This window comes from Bombina bombina, chromosome 11 (genome assembly GCF_027579735.1).
Source record: "Bombina bombina isolate aBomBom1 chromosome 11, aBomBom1.pri, whole genome shotgun sequence".
Classification (NCBI taxonomy): domain Eukaryota; kingdom Metazoa; phylum Chordata; class Amphibia; order Anura; family Bombinatoridae; genus Bombina; species Bombina bombina.
This window is the reverse complement of record NC_069509.1, coordinates 162459187-162479542: the sequence shown is the minus strand read 5'-3', so window position 1 is coordinate 162479542 and position 20356 is coordinate 162459187. Positions and strand designations below refer to the sequence as shown.

At 39.3% G+C, this 20356-nt stretch overlaps 1 protein-coding gene across 2 annotated transcripts in view; it reads left to right on the top strand.

The window, feature by feature from the left end:
* Nucleotides 1-20356, top strand: part of SMG1 (SMG1 nonsense mediated mRNA decay associated PI3K related kinase) — a 348909-nt gene that overhangs the window by 232095 nt on the left and 96458 nt on the right. For both annotated transcript variants that reach the window (XM_053695253.1, XM_053695252.1), the window contains exons 36-44: nucleotides 3139-3300; nucleotides 6080-6297; nucleotides 6403-6557; nucleotides 7121-7343; nucleotides 8363-8609; nucleotides 8694-8923; nucleotides 9543-9791; nucleotides 9926-10064; nucleotides 10297-10406. In XM_053695253.1, the coding sequence (XP_053551228.1) occupies nucleotides 3139-3300; nucleotides 6080-6297; nucleotides 6403-6557; nucleotides 7121-7343; nucleotides 8363-8609; nucleotides 8694-8923; nucleotides 9543-9791; nucleotides 9926-10064; nucleotides 10297-10406 (1733 nt within the window). The remainder of the gene's footprint in view (nucleotides 1-3138; nucleotides 3301-6079; nucleotides 6298-6402; nucleotides 6558-7120; nucleotides 7344-8362; nucleotides 8610-8693; nucleotides 8924-9542; nucleotides 9792-9925; nucleotides 10065-10296; nucleotides 10407-20356) is intronic.

The following is a 20356-nucleotide window of genomic DNA, read 5'->3' as shown; positions in this document are numbered from 1 at the left end:
TCTATGAAGATTTTTCTGATAGAGGTAAGAAAAGCAAAGATTATCTCTTCTTGCCTCTCTCTCCATTCTACTGTCCGGCCGTCAGTAGCTCAATGCATGGAGGTAATTGGTCTGATGGTCGCCTCCATGGACATCATTCCCTTTGCTTGATTCCATTTGAGAGCTCTACAACTCTGCATGCTCAGACAATGGAATGGAAAACATTCGGATCTGTCCCAGCGGAAAGATCTGGACCAGTTGACTAGAGACTCTCTTTCGTGGTGGATATCTCAGGATCATCTGTCTCAGGGAACATGTTTCCAGAGACCCTCCTGGGTGATTGTGACCATGGACACCACCCTGCTAGGTTGGGGAGCAGTTTGGGACTCGCTACAGGCTCAGGGCCTATGGACTCAAGAGGAGTCTTCTCTTTAGATAAATATCTTGGAGTTGAGAGCGATCTTCAATGCTCTAAAGGCCTGGCCTCAGTTGTCTATAGCCCGGTTTATCAGATTCCAGTCGGACAACATCACCTTAGTGTCCTACATCAACCACCAGGGAGGTACTCAGAGTTCCTTGGCCATGAAGGAGGTGACTTGCATTCTGCAGTGGGCGGAAGTTCACAATTTTCTTCTATCTGCCATCCACATTCCAGGAGTGGACAATTGGGTGGCGGATTTCCTGAGCAGACAGACCTTTCATCCCGGGGGGTGGACTCTCCATCTGGAGGTGTTCTCCAGTTTAACCCTCAAGTGGGGGGTGCTGGAGTTGGATCTGATGGCGTCTCATCAGAACGCCAAGCTTCCAAGGTGCGATGCAAGGTCAAGAGTTCCTCAGGCCACCCTGATAGATGCTCTGGCGATTCCTTGGAATTTCGGTCTAGCATAACTGTTTCCTCCATTTGCTCTCCTTCCACGAGTCATTCCTCGTATCAAACAGGAGAGAGCATCTAATTATAATAGCTCCTGCATGGCCTCGTAGGATCTGGTTTGCGGACCTAGTGAAGATGTCATCTCTTCCACCTTGGAGGTTACCTCTGAGGAAGGACCTTCTAACTCGGGGTCCTTTCCTTCATCCAAATCTTGTTTCTCTGAAGCTGACTGCTTGGAGATTGAACTCTTAGTTCTGTCTAAGCGTGGGTTTTTGGAGTCTGTCATTGATACTACTGCCTGCTACTCGTAAGATTTACCATAAGGTATGGCGTAAATACCTTTTATTGGTGTGAATCAAAGGGCTATTCTTGGAGTAGGGTCAGGATTCCTAGAATGTTGTCTTTTCTTCAGGATGGTCTGGAGAAAGGGTTGTCAGTCAGTTCTTTAAAAGGACAGATTTCTGCATTATCTATTCTTTTACATAAGCGTCTGGCGGATGTGCCAGATGTTCAATCTTTTTGTCAGGCACTGGTTAGAATCAGGCCTGTGTTTAAATCTGTTTCTCCTCCTTTGAGCCGTAAAGGGACAGTCAACACCAGAAATTGTTGTTGTTTAAAAAGAAAGATAATCCCTTTATTATCCATTCCCCAGTTTTGCATAACCAACACAGTTATAATAATACACGTTTTACCTCTGTAATTATCTTGTATCTAAGCTTCTGCTGACTGCCCCCTTATTTCAGTTCTTTTGACAGACATGCAGTTTAGCCAATCAGTGCTCACTCCTAGGTCACTTTACGTGCATGAGCTCAATGTTATCTATCTGAAACATGTGAACTAATGCCCTCTAGTGGTCAAAATGTATTCAGATTAGAGGCAGTCTTCAAGGTCTAAGAAATTAGCATATGAACCTCCTAGTTTTAGCTTTCAACTAAGAATACCAAAATTGGTGATAAAAGTAAATTGGGAAGTTGTTTAAAATTGCATGCCCTATTTAAAACATGAAAGTTTTTTTTGGACTTGACTGTCCCTTTAACCTAGTTCTTAGAGTTTTGCAGCAGGCTCTGTTTGAGCCAATGCATTCTATAGATATTAAACTGTTATCTTGGAAGGTTTTGTTTCTTGTTGCTATTTCTTCCGCTCAGAGAGTTTCAGAGCTCTCGGCTTTGCAGTGTGATTTTGCCTTACCTTATTTTTCAGGCGGATAAGACGGTCCTTCGTACTAAATTGGGATGTCTTCCTAAGGTTACTTCGGATAGAAATATTAATCAGGAAATTGTTGTTCCTTCTCTCTTGCACAATTTGAATGTGGTGCACGCTCTAAAATTCACCCTACAAGCTACTAAGGATTTTCGCCAGTCTTCTGCCCTTTTTGTTTGTTTCTCTGGAAGGCGTAAGGGTCAGAAGGCTACTTCTACTTCTCTTTCCATCTGGTTGAGAAGTATGGTTTGTTTTGCTTATGAGACTGCTGTACAGCAGCCTCCTGAGAGACTTCTAGCTCATTCCACTAGGGCTGTATCCTCTTCTTGGGCTTTCAAAAATTAAGCTTCTGTGGAACAGATTTGTAAGGATGCAACTTGGTACTTTTTCCAAATTCTACAAATTTGATGTTTTTGCCTCGGCTGAGGCTTCCTTTGGGGAAAAAAGTTCTTAAGGTGGTGGTGCCTTCTGTTTAGGTCTGCCTGTCTTATTCTACCTCCCTATTCATTCTGTGTCCTCTAGCTTGGGTATTGGTTCCCACTAGTAATTGGAATGATGTTGTGGACTCTCCATGTCTTAGGAAAGAAAATGAAATGTATGCTTACCTGATAAATTTCTTTCTTTCCGGATATGGTGAGTCCACGACCTCACCCTTTAGATTAGACTATAATTTTTTTTACTAAACCTCAGGCACCTCTACACCTTTGTGTTATCATCTTTTTCAATTTCCCTTTGGCTGAATGACTGGGGGTTATGGGTAAGGGAAGTGAAACTTAACAGCTTTGCTGTGGTGCTCTTTGCCTCCTCCTACTGGCCAGGAGTGAATATCCCACTAGTAATTGGAATAACGTCATGGACTCTCCATGTCCGGAAAGAAAGAAATTTTATCAGGTAAGCATAAATTTTGTTTTACGTATTATTCACTTTGGTTTTATGGATTGGTTGTCTGTCAGGCTTTAAAAAAGTACCAAGTATTTCTCACTGAGTCTATAATCATCAGGTATGTTGATATGATTATATTTCACAGTGTTCTATAGTTTTTTTTTTAGTTCATAAATTGTAATTTTAATTTAATTTTATTTTTTTAGGTATAATTCCCCAGCTTTTTTCTCGCCTCAACCATCCTGAGGTCTACGTCCGTCAGAGTATCTGCGATTTATTGTGTCGTGTTGCACAGGACTCCCCACATCTCATCCTCTATCCTGCAATTGTAGGCAGCATTTCACTCAGCAATGAAGCCCAGTCTTCAGGTCAGTTATAAAACAATGTGTTATATGGTCCACTCTTAGTTTCCATGGGCTGTTACTCAAAAACATGAAAGCATTTGATATATTGTTTTGAAAATATAATTTATATTATTACTTAATTTGGATATTGGAATTAAATTCTTATGTACAATGTCTTGAGGCATCTTCTTTTTTTCAGTCTAATCATTGATTTTGTTGCTGAAAAGAAAACTGCATACACTGAATGAATGTTTCATGCCGTAAGACTCAAAGCAATAAAGACTAATAATACGCAAAACAGATTTGTCAGTCTGTATTAAATATTGCTTAAATTTTAAGCTTGTTTCATACAATTTATAATATGCTGTGAATTCAATTTGATACATCTAATTTGGTGAACTAGTTATTGGGGAGTCAGTGACACTGTAATTTCATTCTGCTTAAAAACATTTACCAAAATGCGTAGGAGCAGCTAAAAACGATCACTAGTGGGATAAACAGGAATGGAAATATTTCTCTTAAGTGTATCCAGTCCATGGATCATCCATTACTTATGGGATATTCTACTTCCCAACAGGAAGTTGCAAGAGGATCACCCACAGCAGAGCTGCTACATAGCTCCTCCCCTCACTGCCATATCCAGTCATTCTCTTGCAACTCTCAACAAAGATGGAGGTAGTAAGAGGAGAGTGGTGTATTATAGTTAGTTTTTTAACTTCAATCAAAAGTTTATTTTTAAATGGTACCGGAGTGTACTATTTTATCTCAGGCAGCATTAGAAGAAGAATCTGCCTGCGGTTTCTATGATCTTAGCAGAAGTAACTAAGATCCACTGCCGTTCTCACATATTCTGAGGAGTGAGGTAACTTCAGAGGGGGAATGGCGTGCAGGTTATCCTGCAATAAGGTATGTGCAGTTAACATCTTTCTAGGGATGGAATTTGCTAGAAAAATGCTGCTGATACCGGATTAATGTAAGTTAAGCCTAAATACAGTGATTTAATAGCGACTGGTATCAGGCTTATTACCAGAGATACATACTCTTATAAAAGTGCAATATAAAACGTTTGCTGGCATGTTTAATCATTTTTATATATGCTTGGTGATAAAACTTATTGGGGCCTAGTTTTTTTCCACATGGCTGGCTTGATTTTTGCCTAGAAACAGTTTCCTGAGGCTTTCCACTGTTGTAATATGAGTGGGAGGGGCCTATTTTAGCGCTTTGCTGCGCAGCTAAAATTACAGACAGTGACATTCAGCTTCCCTCTGCATGATACAGGACATCTCTGAAGGGCTCAAAGGCTTCAAAAGTCGTGTTTGAGGAGGGTAACAACCACAGTAGACCTGTGGCAGTTGTTGTGACTAGTTTTAAAAACGTTTTTTTTTCATTTATTATTCCGTTTTTGGTATTAAGGGGTTAATCATCCATTTGCAAGTGGGTGCAATGCTCTGCTAACTTGTTACATACACTGTAAAAATTTCGTTAGTGTAACTGCCTTTTTTTACTGTTATTTCAAATTTTGACAATTTGTTTTTCTTAAAGGCACAGTAACGTTTTTTATATTGCTTGTTTAACTTGATGCAAAGTGTTTTCCAAGCTTGCTAGTCTCATTGCTAGTCTGTACAAACATGTCTGACATAGAGGAAACTACTTGTTCATTATGTTTAAAAGCTATGGTGGAGCCCCATAGGAGAATGTGTACTAAAGATTTTCGTCAAACATCTAACCTGTTTGCTGTTTACTCTGGACAGAGGAGAGGTCAAAAGGCCTCGGCAACCTCTCTTTCTTTTTGGCTTCGGAGTATAATCCGTTTAGCCTATGAGACTGCTGGACAGCAGCCCCCTGAAAGGATTACAGCTCATTCCACTAGAGCTGTGGCTTCCACCTGGGCCTTTAAAAATGAGGCTTCTGTTGAACAGATTTGCAAGGCTGCGACTTGGTCTTCGCTTCATACCTTTTCCAAATTTTACAAATTTGATACTTTTGCTTCTTCGGAGGCTGTTTTTGGGAGAGAGGTTCTACAGGCAGTGGTTTCTTCCGTTTAAGTTCCTGCCTTGTCCCTCCCATCATCCGTGTACTTTAGCTTTGGTATTGGTATCCCATAAGTAATGGATGATCCGTGGACTGGATACACTTAACAAGAGAAAACATAATTTATGCTTACCTGATAAATTTATTTGTCTTGTAGTGTATCCAGTCCACGGCCCGGCCTGTCCTTTTAAGGCAGGTCTAAATTTTAATTAAACAGTCACCACTGCACCCTATGGTTTCTCCTTTCTCGGCTTGTTTCGGTCGAATGACTGGATATGGCAGTGAGGGGAGGAGCTATGTAGCAGATCTGCTGTGGGTGATCCTCTTGCAACTTCCTGTTGGGAAGGAGAATATCCCATAAGTAATGGATGATCCGTGGACTGGATACACTACAAGAGAAATAAATTTATCAGGTAAGCATAAATTATGTTTTTAAACAGTGAGTGTATTTATTAAATTTCCATCTTTATCTTACTATCTTGTTGATATATGAGTGCATATTTAGGTAGGACAGTGTACTGTAAAATGCTATCCCCTTTCATTTGTTCCCAGTTAACAATTTTACCTTTTTATCATTTGAAAAAAGCCTTTACCTGTGATATTCCCAAGTTTACTGAATATTTCATTATTTAAGTATTGGCTATAGAAATTCAGTTATCATAGCCAGCAACATAAATTAAGCTTCCATTGGTGGAAGGAGAGAAACGTAATAAATAACCTGTAATAAAACATGTAGGTTTCAGGTTCTCAAGGTGTAGTTTGTTTCACACAGGTACAAAGCTCTCCTCCGCAATCCCCACTTTGCTAGGAAATATGCAGGATGATGAGCTGCTGGGTGGTGAATGCGAAGAAGAGAGTCCACCAGCTTCACAAGAAATCAGCAGAGAGGACATTAAGAATGGTCTAAATGAGGACAAAGCCATGATGCATGATTGTTACAGCAAAATTGTTGACAAGCTCTCCTCTGCCAGTCCCACCATGGTGTTGCAGGTGTGTCTATAAGCTGAATCAAATCATTATGCTTATTTTCAAGGCCAACTTTGTTAGAAAGTGAATCAGTCTCTACCATCTTACATAGGCCATTTGTTTGCATAGGTTCAGATGCTTGTAGCTGAGCTGAGAAGAGTCACTGTTCTTTGGGACGAGCTGTGGCTTGGGGTTCTGTTGCAGCAGCACATGTATGTTCTCCGGCGTATACAACAACTGGAAGATGAAGTGAAGAGGGTCCAGAATAACAACACCTTGCGGAAGTTAGTAACATTGAATACCTTACAGCTGTACAAATTACTATTCAGACCGTTTAAACCTTGGTCATTCCTGTAATTGTTAGAAGGCAGCTTACTTTAAGTTTAAACGAGCGTTATTAAAAGTTTAATTCTTTAATATGTCCATATGAAATTATTTTATTGGGGATCATTCCTGTAGAGACTCTCTTAATCTAACTGGTGGATTATTGAGTTATATTAGGGAGATGGTTGCAAATGGATCATGGTCACTTAAAAATATTTTCCTTTGTTAGCGTTGGCCACACCATTTTGTTTTCCATTTTAATGGTTAGGGATTATGGAGCTTGTGTAAAAGTTGGTTGTTAAGGCTGGTGCTTGTAGTAATCCTCTTCATTACCTCCACTAGGAGCTTTAAACATGAACCACAGATCCCTTTGTCCTTAAATTACACTTTTATGGAACTAGATTGTATGCACTTGACATTGGTATTTATATTAGGATAATATGTTTAATGTGAAGCTCAAATGATTAATTCTAAATAGAACCATGTTATTTTGAGTAAGTAATGTATTCTTCCCTTTTATTAGGGAAGAAAAGATTGCAATCATGCGTGAAAAGCACACCGCCCTGATGAAGCCCATTGTGTTTGCATTGGAGCATGTATATAGCATTACTTCAGCACCAGCAGAAACTCCCCATGAAAAATGGTTTCAGGACAGCTATGGTGAGGCCATAGAAAACGCTTTGGAAAAACTCAGAAATCCATCCAACCCAGCAAATCCTGGAAACAGCTGGATACCCTTCAAGCAGGTGGGCACATATTTATATAGCTTCTAGTTCATCGATGACTGAAGTTGGTTGTTTAACCCCTTCACACCCAGCCCAAGTGTTTAACATAAGAACAAAGTTTGGATGTAAACACTTGCTGCAAAAATGAAATCACACGATCGTCAATGCGATCTTGTGATTTCAAGGCTGGGATTGGATCATGGGGGACTACCTATATTGCTAGACATGCCCCCAGTCTGATCTTGAGTTGGTCAAAAGGGGGAGGCTGCAGGACTCTGTATAAGGTAGGACATTCCATGCCGTCCTTCAGCTTTAAAGCCCATCGATGTTAGGACGGCATAAAAGGGGTTTAATAACCATTTTTTCTTTTTTTCTTATGTTATTGAATATACTGCATAGAGACGTTAACAAGCCATAATAAAGTGCTCTCGTTTTATTATTGTATTGCACAAAAGTGTGTGTTTAACATCAGCGAAGGTTTAACAGTTAAATCGGTTTTAAGGTGGCATTTTATTCTGAACTAAACAGGGCCGTTAAGTTAAATCAAGGACAACATATATGCGTATGTCAGTACCATATTGTGTCCAAAGCATGTCTACATCAAACACAACTCATAGTAGAGTCTTGCTCTGATATGCATGTTTTACATCTCTCACTCTTGTTCCTTCCTCTCTTGTATATGTACGTTACGAGGCGAATGCCCTGATTGGTTGCAGGCTCACTCATTTAAACCATTTCTTTATAAACCCTCTCCGCCAAACTGCAGTTGGCTGATGAAAATCACTGTGGATTAATTTGACCAGGGTGATTGACGAGACCTACTATCACGCAATTGGTTGTGTAAGGGTGGGGGGGGGGGGCGGTATGGCACGAGTGTTCCCTCCTGCAATGATAAATATGGGAAACACATTTGCCCCACAATTTGTGATAAGATGCAGACAGGTTCACAACATGTAAATACTGTCCGCTCGCAAATTGATAAATCTTCCCCTCATTTTTTTTTTCCTGAGTAAAATAGGTCTCTGTTTTTTGTTTTATAGGTTATGCTGAGCTTGCAGCAAAGAGCACAGAAACGTGCAAGCTACCTGTTGCGCCTGGAGGAAATCAGCCCATGCCTGTCTACCATGACTAACACAGAGATTGCACTTCCTGGAGAAGTATCCGATAGGGACACGATTACAATTCACAGTGTGGGAAGCACCATCACCATCCTCCCTACAAAAACAAAACCCAAAAAATTCATCTTCCTTGGTTCAGATGGAAAAAACTATCCTTATCTATTTAAAGGTAAGGTTTTGGGTGAAATAACCCTTAAATACTTTAAATTCCATTTGTTTCGACACTTGATAAGTTTTTTTATTTTATTTAAAGGTCTAGAAGACTTACATCTTGACGAAAGGATTATGCAGTTTTTGTCCATTGTGAATACCATGTTTGCAGCAATAAATTGTCAGGAGTCCCCGCATTTTCATGCCAGACATTACTCCGTTACACCTCTCGGCACAAGATCAGGGCTCATCCAGTGGGTGGATGGTGCAACTCCTCTGTTTGGACTTTACAAACGATGGCAGCAAAGGGAAGCTGCTTTACAAGTTCAAAAGGTGTATATATAGAGTATTTCATACCAATCGCCCTCAAAGTCTCCATTTGGCATACAACATTTTTTTTTTTTTTTACCTTGTATAAGGCTTAAAGGGACAGTAAACATCTTAAGATTGTTATAAAATATTTAGTTGTGCATAATGAAACAATTGAGGATTTTCAGATTCTCTTAGCTGGAAATGCACGCTGCTGACTTCTAAAGGTTGACCCTGCTACATATCTTTCTCCAATTTTCTTTACCTGTTAACAACGGCAAAACAATTAATTTTATACTAACCTGACCATGTCTAGTCTTGTCTGCAGACTAGAGCCTAAAATGGCTCCTCCCAGTAAGGTAAATATTGGATGGAGTTTTGCTATAGAAACAGTTGCAGTAAAAAGTATGTTTATTTGTTTTAATACTTTGCTGATATGTTATTCTATAGCAGCACAACAGAAACATCTTGTAATTACAAGTTGTTAACTGCCCCTTTAAGGATGAGTATCAATTGCTAGATCCAGAAATATTGTAATAGCACTTACCTGTGTGCTTTGTGGTGTCTTATTTTTAATGCATCAACCTATTCAAGTTGAAGTTGTCTTCAAATTTGGATTAAGATTAAATTATTTTTGTTGTAGACTCAAGATTCTTACCAAGCACCCCAGAACCAGGCTATGGTGCCACGACCCAGTGAGCTATATTACAGTAAAATTAGTCCTGCTCTGAAGGCAGTAGGGTTAAGTTTGGATGTATCCCGTCGAGATTGGCCTCTTAATGTCATGAAGGCGGTGCTAGAGGAATTAATGGAGTCCACCCCTCCAAACCTTCTTGCTAAAGAGCTTTGGTGTTCATGTTCCACCCCTGACGAGTGGTGGCGAGTTACCCAGGTTTGTTATTTTCTGCTTTTTCTTACTGTTGCAATTCTTTAGTATATTATCTTCCTATTATTTTAGTGGATTTAGTTAAAGGGATTCTAGCCTCACAAACGTGTTCAAAGCTAAAATGAAGTCTCTTATTTTAGTCATATGCCAGATCCACAGCCGTAATGTCAATGGTTGGATATATCATTGGACTTGGAGACAGACACCTGGATAATGTCCTTATTGACATGACGACGGGAGAAGTGGTGCACATAGATTACAATGTTTGCTTTGAAAAAGGTGAGAATATGCTTATTGTGTTTAACTTTTTGGGGTTAAATCTGTCTTTCATAATATACAGCAAATTATTTAGAAATGAATAAATAGGTTGTGAAATCAGAAGACCGCTAAGCATATAGATTTAGAAAGGGTGATAGTTATTAAAGAATAACATACAAAAAAACTCCTAAATGTAATAAAATGCATCTGCTATATACACCTTGCATATCTTTTCTTTTTAAACTTTTTATAGGCAAGAGCCTCCGTGTTCCCGAGAAAGTACCTTTTCGTATGACTCAAAATATTGAAACTGCTCTTGGCGTGACAGGAGTGGAAGGGGTGTTCCGACTTTCCTGTGAGCAGGTACCACACGTTATTTATAAGCACCTGCATTATTTTCCATATTTGTCAGTATAGCATTTTTTACTTGCACCATATACTGCCATTAGTGCTTCAAAAACCTACAATTTAATCATCTGTTTTGTACTGTTCACAAGCTTCCTGGAGTCATAAAGTTTCTACGGGGCTTATAACTGGTTTAATATATTTTACTGCAATTACAATCTGTAACATTTTGCTTTTCTTTGAGTTTCATGCAGGGACAATGGTCTATGCTTTCAGCAGATTTAAAATTTAATGTAATACAACTAGTGAAGAAGGTTCACCTCAGGCCAACTTTTCATATTGCTACTTCTCCCATATGGTCACAGACCAGTTAAAAATTGTAGGAGAGAAAGTATAAAACTAAATAATATATTTGTTCAAAAATAAAATCATAATGAAACACTTGGTTCACGCACACTGATGCATTTTGTGTGTAAATTAGTGCTTTATCATAGATAGTGAGTACTTCTCTAACTCCAGTTGGCCTGGCACTTATGGAAGTGACAACGCAAGTTACTTCACCAATAACTCTTTAAAGGGACACTGAGCCCAATTTTTTCTTTCATGATTCAGATAGAGCATGCAATTTTAAGCAACTTTGTAATTTACTCCTATTATCAATTTCTTTCCTATGGCATGGAGAGTCCACAACATCATTCCAATTACTAGTGGGATGTTCAACTCCTGGCCAGCAGGAGGCGGCAAAGAGCACCCCAGCAAAGCTGTTAAGTGTAACTTCCCTTACCCATAACCCCCAGTCATTCTCTTTGCCTCTGTCAAGGGAGGATGTGCAAGGTTTTTAATCCTTTAATGGGTACTTTTCCCTGAAAGAAAGGATTAGTGGCTATGCTGTGTCCATGTCAATTTCTTTAGTAAGAGTAATGGTGGCTATTAGCAGTTAGAAAGCGGTAAGGTAGTCCTTGCTTTAGTTCTTAACATTATTGCTACCCTTTTGTAGAAAGCCAGGGTTGGTAACTCTGTTCTTTCTTTTTCTTCAGGTCACTGATAGATATGGTAATCTATCACACCTAGAAGTGGCTCCTGCCCTGCAACCAGAACACAGGTAAGTGCTTTGCCTTTATAGGTGGGAAGGTCAGCACTTTCAGGGGTTAATGTCTCTGTGACAGGGCACATACAGTATATAGATCTGTGTTCAAGGGTCAAGGCTCCCTGGTGGGTCTTAGTGACTTTTTATCCCTTTCTACAGGGATTTATCATGGGCAGTGACATACTTTTATTATGTAGATAAGGCTGTGGGCATAAGGGGTTAATAGGATCCCCTTTTGAAAGCTTTTGAGAGACTTACATAGGGATGGAAGGAGTAACGCTTATTCCGGTTTCCTTTATAAGGATAACAGGCTTAACAGATGTTTTATGTGAAGTTACGGTCATATTTAGACCGGAATATCGCTTATTCGTGCCGTTTTTATTTCCTTTACACTTGTGGAGCAGTTAAATTCAGGCGCACACGTGACCTTCCGCTATTCCGCTTCAGACTTATACAAGCGGTTAGGAGAGCGGAACAGCCTAGCTTGTGACCGCTGTTTGATAGAGGTCTCCTGCTGTCTGTGACGATAACAATCATCTTTGTGGAGACTGCTATACTAAAAAGACGATATTGTTCCGTTTTTTTTCTTTACTAAATGATTTATTCTCTGATCCGGAGGGTGAGTTTTCCTCAGTATTAAGGTTATAGAGGTGCAGGGCACAAATAAATTACTTTGCTTAAAAATTCCAAAAATTATTGCTGTTATTTATATTTTGTATCTATGTCTTTGAGATTAGACTCGGTCTAATTATTCTAAAGGGTATTTGTTTCCTTTATCATGGACTCTATAAATGATTTGTCTAACATTTTTGATACATGTTTTATCTATTTAATTTTTTGCTTTGAGGTTCCTATTGTTCCTCCTACGCAATTTTGTACACATACTTTAATAAGACTTTATACAGGGATAAGAATCCCTTTCTAAGACAGTTATCTCTCAGGACGAGGTTATCCGTACCATGCCTCATCTTTCGCCTTAATCGTCCTAATCCTTATCTACGTCACAGGCAGTGCCCTGCGGTTCCTTATATCAGGTCCCTGGGGGTATTTATTTGCCTGGTGATTTTGCTGCCCTAATAATTTCTGCAGCATTGTCAGCATTTTCTTTATCTGTGATAAGGAAGAGAATATTTAGGAATTTCTCATTTATAAGAGTTCTGACTCCACTAAGTCTGCGTTAGTTGCTCTTTCTCGTTTATCTGAAGATCATTTCTTGGCGGATCTAATGTAGATATTTCGGACTCTGAGTCTGTAGATGGACACACAAGTCCTAGTTCAGTAGATCCAGAGGAGGTTAATTTTAGCTGGAGCACCTTCAGTTGCTGTTGTAGGAGATCCTTGCTACTTTAGAAGGCTCTACTGTTGCTAGAGACCCCAAAGAGTCTAGTAATTTAGTTTGATGTTATTCCTTCATCTGTTGAGATTTTTCAAGTTCCAGACCGGATGATGGAAATTATTTCTAAGGAATTGGAAAAGAGGAATTCCTTTTTTCACTGTCCCCTGTTTTTAAGAAAATGTTTTCCGGTGGCTAAGGCTGTGTGCGACTTGTGGCGCACTGTGCCTATGGTAGAGGGAGCTATCTCTACTCAAGTAAACCCATGGATAAGAAGCTAGAGTCTTTCTTAAAAAAGATGTACCTTCATCAGGACATTGGCAACATATGGCGAATGTTGCAAGGGTAGCATCTTATTGAGGTGATACCTTATCAGACTTATTTTCTATAGAGGAAATCCAGGATAGGATCAAGACGCTAAGCTGGTTAATACCTTCATCTGTGTTGCCAGCATGCAAGTCTGCTGTGGCCTAGTGGCTAGTGTCGCAGTGTTGGAAGCAAAAAGTTTTTGTGTTCAAAGCCAAATTTTAATTTAAGCAGTTACTCTAAAGCACCAGCACAATGGCAATGTGTGTATTTAACTGGAGAATAAAGCACTTTTTAATGTCTTATAATACATTGCAGCAGTTGAAATTTGCATTGCAAATTAGCTGCAGAGAAAAAAGACATTTGTTAAGTTTTAAAAAAAAATTGAGTAAATTAGTTTCCTTTGCTCTTGGTGGAACATTACATAATAAGGTAAAAATGTAGTAATTAAAAGGTGCATTGCTCACAAGAACAAGTTACATACAGGAGTCAGTTTTGCAGACTGAGAAGGCTAGGGGGTGGGCTTGAAGTAATCCCTAAGGGGCCAGGGCCAGTCATCAATATACTGTCTCTTTGCAAAGCTTCTCCGTATTTGAATGTTCTCTTCAAACAGCGCTTCACTTTGGCTGCACTGTGTTAAGGAAAATGTACACAGTGCAGCCAGAGCACAGTGCTGTTTGAAGAGAATTGCTTGATGTTGAGCAGCACTGCAAACGAAAGCACTATTCCTGCACGTGCCCCGTTTTTTCTGCTGATATGCTGCATTTTCTGTGATCACACCTACCTCAGATCACAGCATGTTCTGCCTTGGGAAATATATTTCTATTGCATAAGCAAATTGTATGCAAATGCTTGGCAGCCTGCTTTATTAAAAACTTTGGCAATAGCCTTCAATAGACGATGAAGCCTTAGGTCCTTAACCTCTTCATAATTTATACACTTAAAGCTTGCTGCATTTAGTTAGGTTTATTGTATATTTACTCTTACAGATTAAAATAAGTTAAAGGGGCACAATACTCAAATTTGTTCTCTGCTTTGTCTAAAAGAAATGTATTACAGTGCTTATAAACAAACTTTTCTTTCTTATGGTGGTTAGAGTCCACGATTCATTACTGTTGGGCATTTATCACCTAGCCACCAGAAGGAGGCAAAGACACCCTACACCATGAGCTTTAATATAGCTCCTACTTCCCTGACCCTCCCAGTATTTCTTTGCCTCGTTCCAGGGGAAGGTGAAGATTGAGGTGCTCAGTATTTATTCAAGAAAATTACAGGGATATTAATCAAATTCTTCCCTCATAAGTAAATACTTGGAAGAGAGGGACATAGGAGATATAAATCTCCTTCCTAGTAGTCACAAGCCTGTCACAAGTGTCGCTGGGACAGTTCCTCCTCTTGTTTGGCCATGAAGATGTTCTCCCTCAGTATATCCTCTGTTACGGTGCAAGATGGGCTCTCTGCTGTATCCTCAGAAATATGGGTAAGAGCAGTGGAGGGGGGACATTGCTGGGTAAGTATCTGAAAACCTAAGACAAGTTCCTGAGGGTTCCTTCTTTCAAGATGGAAACTATCAGATTTATCCTCACATTTGTTCTCAGGGTCAGTTCATGACAACTATAGACTTGAATGATGCTTATCAACACATTCCTATACACAGGGAACATCATCGTTTCCTCAGTTTTCATCTTGCTATAGCTCCCAGAATTTTTACAAAGGTTGTGGGTGCTCTACTGTCTGTCAGAGTTTAGGAAATAGCTGTGGCTCAATACTTGGACAATATTTTGGTTCTAGCTCCCTCTTTACCTTTTAGCCACTGTTCACACAAAGAAACTATTCTGGGCTCTTTGCAGTCTTGGCTGGAAGGTCAACAATGTAAAGAGTTTGCTGAGTTCCAGGAAGAGGGTTGTTTTTTGGGTGTGATTATAGGTGCGACTGTTTCTAACAGATCTTTGCAAACTTAGACTTCAATTGGCTTGTCAAAATTTGCAATCCTTGACCAGGTCTCTGTGGCTCAGTACATGGAGACAGTTGTACTAATAGAGGCTGAATCAGACTTCATTCCATTTGCAAGGTTCTATTTATGTCCACTTCAACTATACATGTTAAAGCAATAGAATGGGAGACCGCATCAACCTATCTCAGTTAATCCATCTGAATTTTTCATTCAGAAGATTTTTCTTGATGGATATCCCCCATTCCAGTTTTCTTTGGCGATGATCTTCCTTCGTCCGTCATGGGAAATCATTACCACACAGCCAGTCTTTTGGGTTGAGGTGCAGTCTGAGGATCTGGAAGGTTGCAGGGAGTTTGGTTTTCTCATGAGGCGAGGTTACCGATAAATATCTTGGAACTCTGTGCGATCTTCAAAGCTCTTCAGATGTGGCCTCTTTTCAGGACTGTTCAATTCATTTGCTTTCAGTCCAACAACATTATGGCGATATCCTACATCAATCGTGGTGGTACTCGCAGCGCTCTATCGATGAAAGAGGCTTCTCCAATACTAAATTGGGCTGAAGCTCATCAGTGTACCATCTCAGAAATTCACATACCTGTGGGTCTACAATTGTGAAGCAGATTATCTGAGTCATCAGACTCTCTACTCGTGGGGAATGGTCCCTCAAACAGGAGATCTTCAATTAGTTGGAGAGTCGCTGGGGTCTGCCAGAGATAGATTTAATGGTATCATGCTTGCACCCCAAGCTCCTCAGATATGAGTCAAGGTTATGGGACCATCAAGCGGATTTGATAAATGCACTGGCAGTTTGATGGCTCTTTTCATCTAGTGTATCTGTTTCCTCCAATTCAGCAATTTTAATAGCTCCTACTTGGCCCCCCAGGATTGAATATGTAGATTTCGTTCAGATAATTTTGACTCGTTCTGTTTCTACCTCCTTGGGCTTTAGAAAATAAGGCATCAGTAGAACAAATTTGAAAGTCTGCAACAATGGTCATTTTTACACACTTTTATCAAAATTTATCATTTTGATGTTTTTGCCTTGGCTGAGGCAGCCTTTGGCAGTAAAGTTCTTCAGGCTGTAGTTCCTGATAAATAGGTGTCTGCCTGTTTCCTTTTTTGTCCCACCCATTTTTCATGGACTCCACAGCTTGAGTATTGATTTCCAACAGTCATGGACTCTCACCACCATAAGATAGAAAACCTAATTTATGATTACCTTATAAATTTCTTTCTTTTTTTGTAGTGAGAGTCTACAACCCCACACAATTTTCCTAGTGGGGGGCAGTTCTAGTTTGCACCTCCTATTCTTGGCTATACGTATTACTGGGAGGTTAACGGAACTAGGAGAGATATTAAAGCTCTTGGTGTAGGGTGTCTTTTGCCGCCTCCTGGAGATCAGGTGATGGATTCCCAACAGTAAGGAATTGTGGTCTCTTACCACCAGAAAGAAAGGAAAACAATTTATTTTTACCTGATCAATTTCTTTCTTTCCGTGCGTGGAGACCACAACGTCATTCCAATTACTAGTGGGATATTCAACTCCTGGCCAGCAGGAGGAGGCAAAAAGAACCCCAGCAAAGCTGTTAAGTGCAACTCCCCTTACCCATAATCCCCAGTCATTCAGCCGAAGAAAAATCAAAAAAGAAGAAACACAAGGGAAAATGGGGGGGGCGTGGACTCTCCATGCCCGGAAAAAAATTATCAGGTAAGCATACATTTTTTTCTTTCCTATGGCATGGAAAGTCCACAACCTCATTCCAATTAGTAGTGGGAACCATTACCCAAGCTAGAGGACACAGAATGTACGGGGAGGGAGAACAAGGCAGGAGAACCTAAACAGAAGGCACCACCGCTTGTAGAACCTTTCTCCCAAAAGAGGCCTCAGCCGAGGCAAAAGTATCAAATTTGTAGAATTTGGAAAAAGTATGCAAAGAAAAACATGTTGCCGCCCTGCAAATCTGTTCCACAGAAGCATCATTTTTGAAAGCCCAAGATTAGGAGACAGCCCTAGTGGAATGAGCCGTAATTCTCTCAGGAGGCTTTTGTCCAGCAGTCTCATAAGTCAAACGAATCATACTACTTAACCAGAGGGAAAGAGTAGTAGAAGTGACCTTTTGACCCTTACGCTTTCCAAAGAAAACAACAAATAGGGCAGAAGATTGACGAAAATCTTTAGTAGCTTATAGGTAAAACTTTAGAGCATGCACAACATCCAAGTTATGCAAAAGACGTTCCTTATGAGAAGGATTAGGACAAAAAGAAGGGACTTCAATTTCCTGATTAATGTTTCGATCCGACACCACCTTAGGGAGAAACCCCAATTTAGTACGAAGGACCACCTTTTCGGCATGAAAAATAAGGTACGGCGAAAGCTCAAACTGTGCGAGCGGAAGAAATAGCAAGGAGAAACAAAACCTTCCAAGATAACAAATTTATATCAACAACATGAATCGGCTCAAACAGAGCCTACTGCAACACTTTAAGAACTATGTTAAGACTCCAAGGAGGAGCAACAGGTTTAAACACAGGTCTGATTCTAGTAAGGGCCTGAACAAATGCTTGAACATCTGGAAATCTGCCAGACGTTTGTGCAAACGAATAAACAGAGCAGAAATCTGACCCTTCAGAGTACTGATTGACAAATAAAACGTTCCAGGATAACAACTGATATCAGCAGAATACATAGACTGAAACAGAGCCTATTGAAGCAAGAACTTAGGATTTTCTAAGCTTCGGCAGAAAAATCTTCATAGACAGAGAATCTATGATCAGTACCAAAAAACATACCCTAGTATCTGGTACCAGGGAACTCTTTTCCAGATTCACCTTCCACCCAAGGAAACGAGTGGACAACAGAGAATCCAAAAAATATCTTGTTAAAAGAAATATGGCGTCTGAACCAAGATATCAACCAGGTACAGAGCCACCGCAATGCCCTGAGATCTGACAACTGCAAGAAGAACAGGAAAAGGAAATGTTCCTTGTGAATAGGAACATAAAGGTACATATCCTTCAGGTCAATGGTAGTCATGAACTGACCCACCTGAACCAAAGGGAGAATAAAACAGTCTTCCATTTGAAGGCTGTGGAACCATGAGAGAAAAAAAATATATATATATATATTTTTTTTTTTTATTAACCACTTGAGGTCTAAAACAGGTCGAAAAATTCCCTCTTTCCTGGGAACCATGAATAGAATGACCCTGTTCCACCAAAGGAACTGGAACAATCAAACCCAGAGAAGCAAAAACTCTACGCAGTGTAAGAAAACCTCTTTCTGTAACTGGATTGTAGAAACTTTTGATAGGAGAAATCTGTTTCTGGAGGACAAGATTTGAATCCTATACAGAATCCCTGGAAGACTACTTCCACTGCACAGGGATCCAATACAACGCAAATCCAAGCCTGTTGAAAGAAGGAAGCCTGCCTCCTTCCTGATCAGAGACTGAATCGGGGGCTGACCCTTCTTGCTGATTTAGACTCAGCAGAAGACTTCTAGGATTGCTTGCCCTTGTTCAAAGATTGGCTCCATGAGGTCTTGGCTTGCTCGAATTTATAAGATGTGGAGGATTTATGTCCTTTGAAGATGTGAAAGGAACGAAAATTAGAAGTCTGTCGACCCCTAGGTCTACCTCTCCATCCTAATGAAAAACAAGCTTCCTTTTCATTAAAAAAAACTCCTAACATAAAGATATTCCAGAGATGTTTCTAGTCAGTGAATTACAGCTAAGCTGCATCACTGTCATGGCCATGACCAGATCTTAACCTGGAAAAATTCAGTCAGACTAGGAACAAAAGACAAAAATCGAACTTATAAGAGACAGAAACCAACATTGCCTTGAGATGAAGGAAATTATTCTCAAAGGCTAAGGCCGCGCACCCCTGAGAACAGGGAACTGTCACAGCAATGTCCAGGAACAATCCTAAGATCTCTGCTGTTCTATCTCAAACTGTGGTTATGTCTCTGAGAGTACTGTATTTCAATTAATAAAAACATAGAAATAACGAATTAATCCTAAAGAACATAAAGAAAAACTGAATATGATACAAAAAAACTTATATCATAGATAAGACCAGTGTCGCCTCACTATGAGGAAAATTATTAAATAACTATACTAAAATCATAGGAATAAATATAGCATGATGAAATAAGTCCTCATACATAATAGCAACTAATATAAATATTAAAAATTCCTTCATATGAGAGAGATTAAAACAGGAGTCCCAGTACCCGGCATGGTAAACCTCATTATGTGTGTATGTGTGTATGTGTGTGTGTGTGTGTGTATATATATATATATATATATATATATATATATATATATATATATATATATATATATATATATATATATATATATATATATATATATATATATATACACATATATATATATATATATATATATATATATATACACATATATATACACACACCCACACACACTATGAAATTAAAATTATAATATTAGGCCACTTAGATATCTAATTCTCATGCTACCAACAGCGTGATAGTCTCCAAATAAGAAGAGACTGAATGCAGATGAATACACATAAAAATGTGAATTAACATATACATAAAACTGCCTCTAGAAGGCATCAACTACCATGACATCTCATGATAACAAAATAAGAGCATTTGATCTCTTAGAAGATTCTAAAACACAAATGCAGAGAAATAAAAATGAGGACAAAGTGGTCCCATTTCCTAATAGATACTTATATAATATTCTCCATCTAGGCGGACAAAATCCTGAGGAAAATTTGACACCTATGGTCTAAAAAGGGAATTACCCTTCTTTCCAAAGGACAAATTATCAAAATATAGTAGAAAATATCACTGATGAATATGTAAAAACAAGCAGTAGGAGGGTGCAATACTGCTATTCCAACATAAAATCTTTTCTTCAGACACTGTCTTCGCACATCCTCCATTGACAGAGGCACAGAGAATGACTGGGGATTATGGATAAGGGAAGTTGCATTTAAAGGGAGAGTCAACACCAGAATTTTTGTTGTTTTAAAAGATAGATAATCGCTTAATTACCAATTCCCCAGTTTTGCATAACCAACACAGTTATAATTATACACATGTTACCTCTGTAATTACCTTGTATCTAAGCCTCAGCAGACTGCCCCCTTATTTCAGTTCTTTTGACAGACTTGCATTTTAGCCAATCAGAGCTGTCTCCATGGTAAATTCACGTGCATGAGCTCAATGTTATCTATATGAAACACGTAAACTAATGCCCTCTAGTGGTGAAAAACTATCGAAATGCATTTAG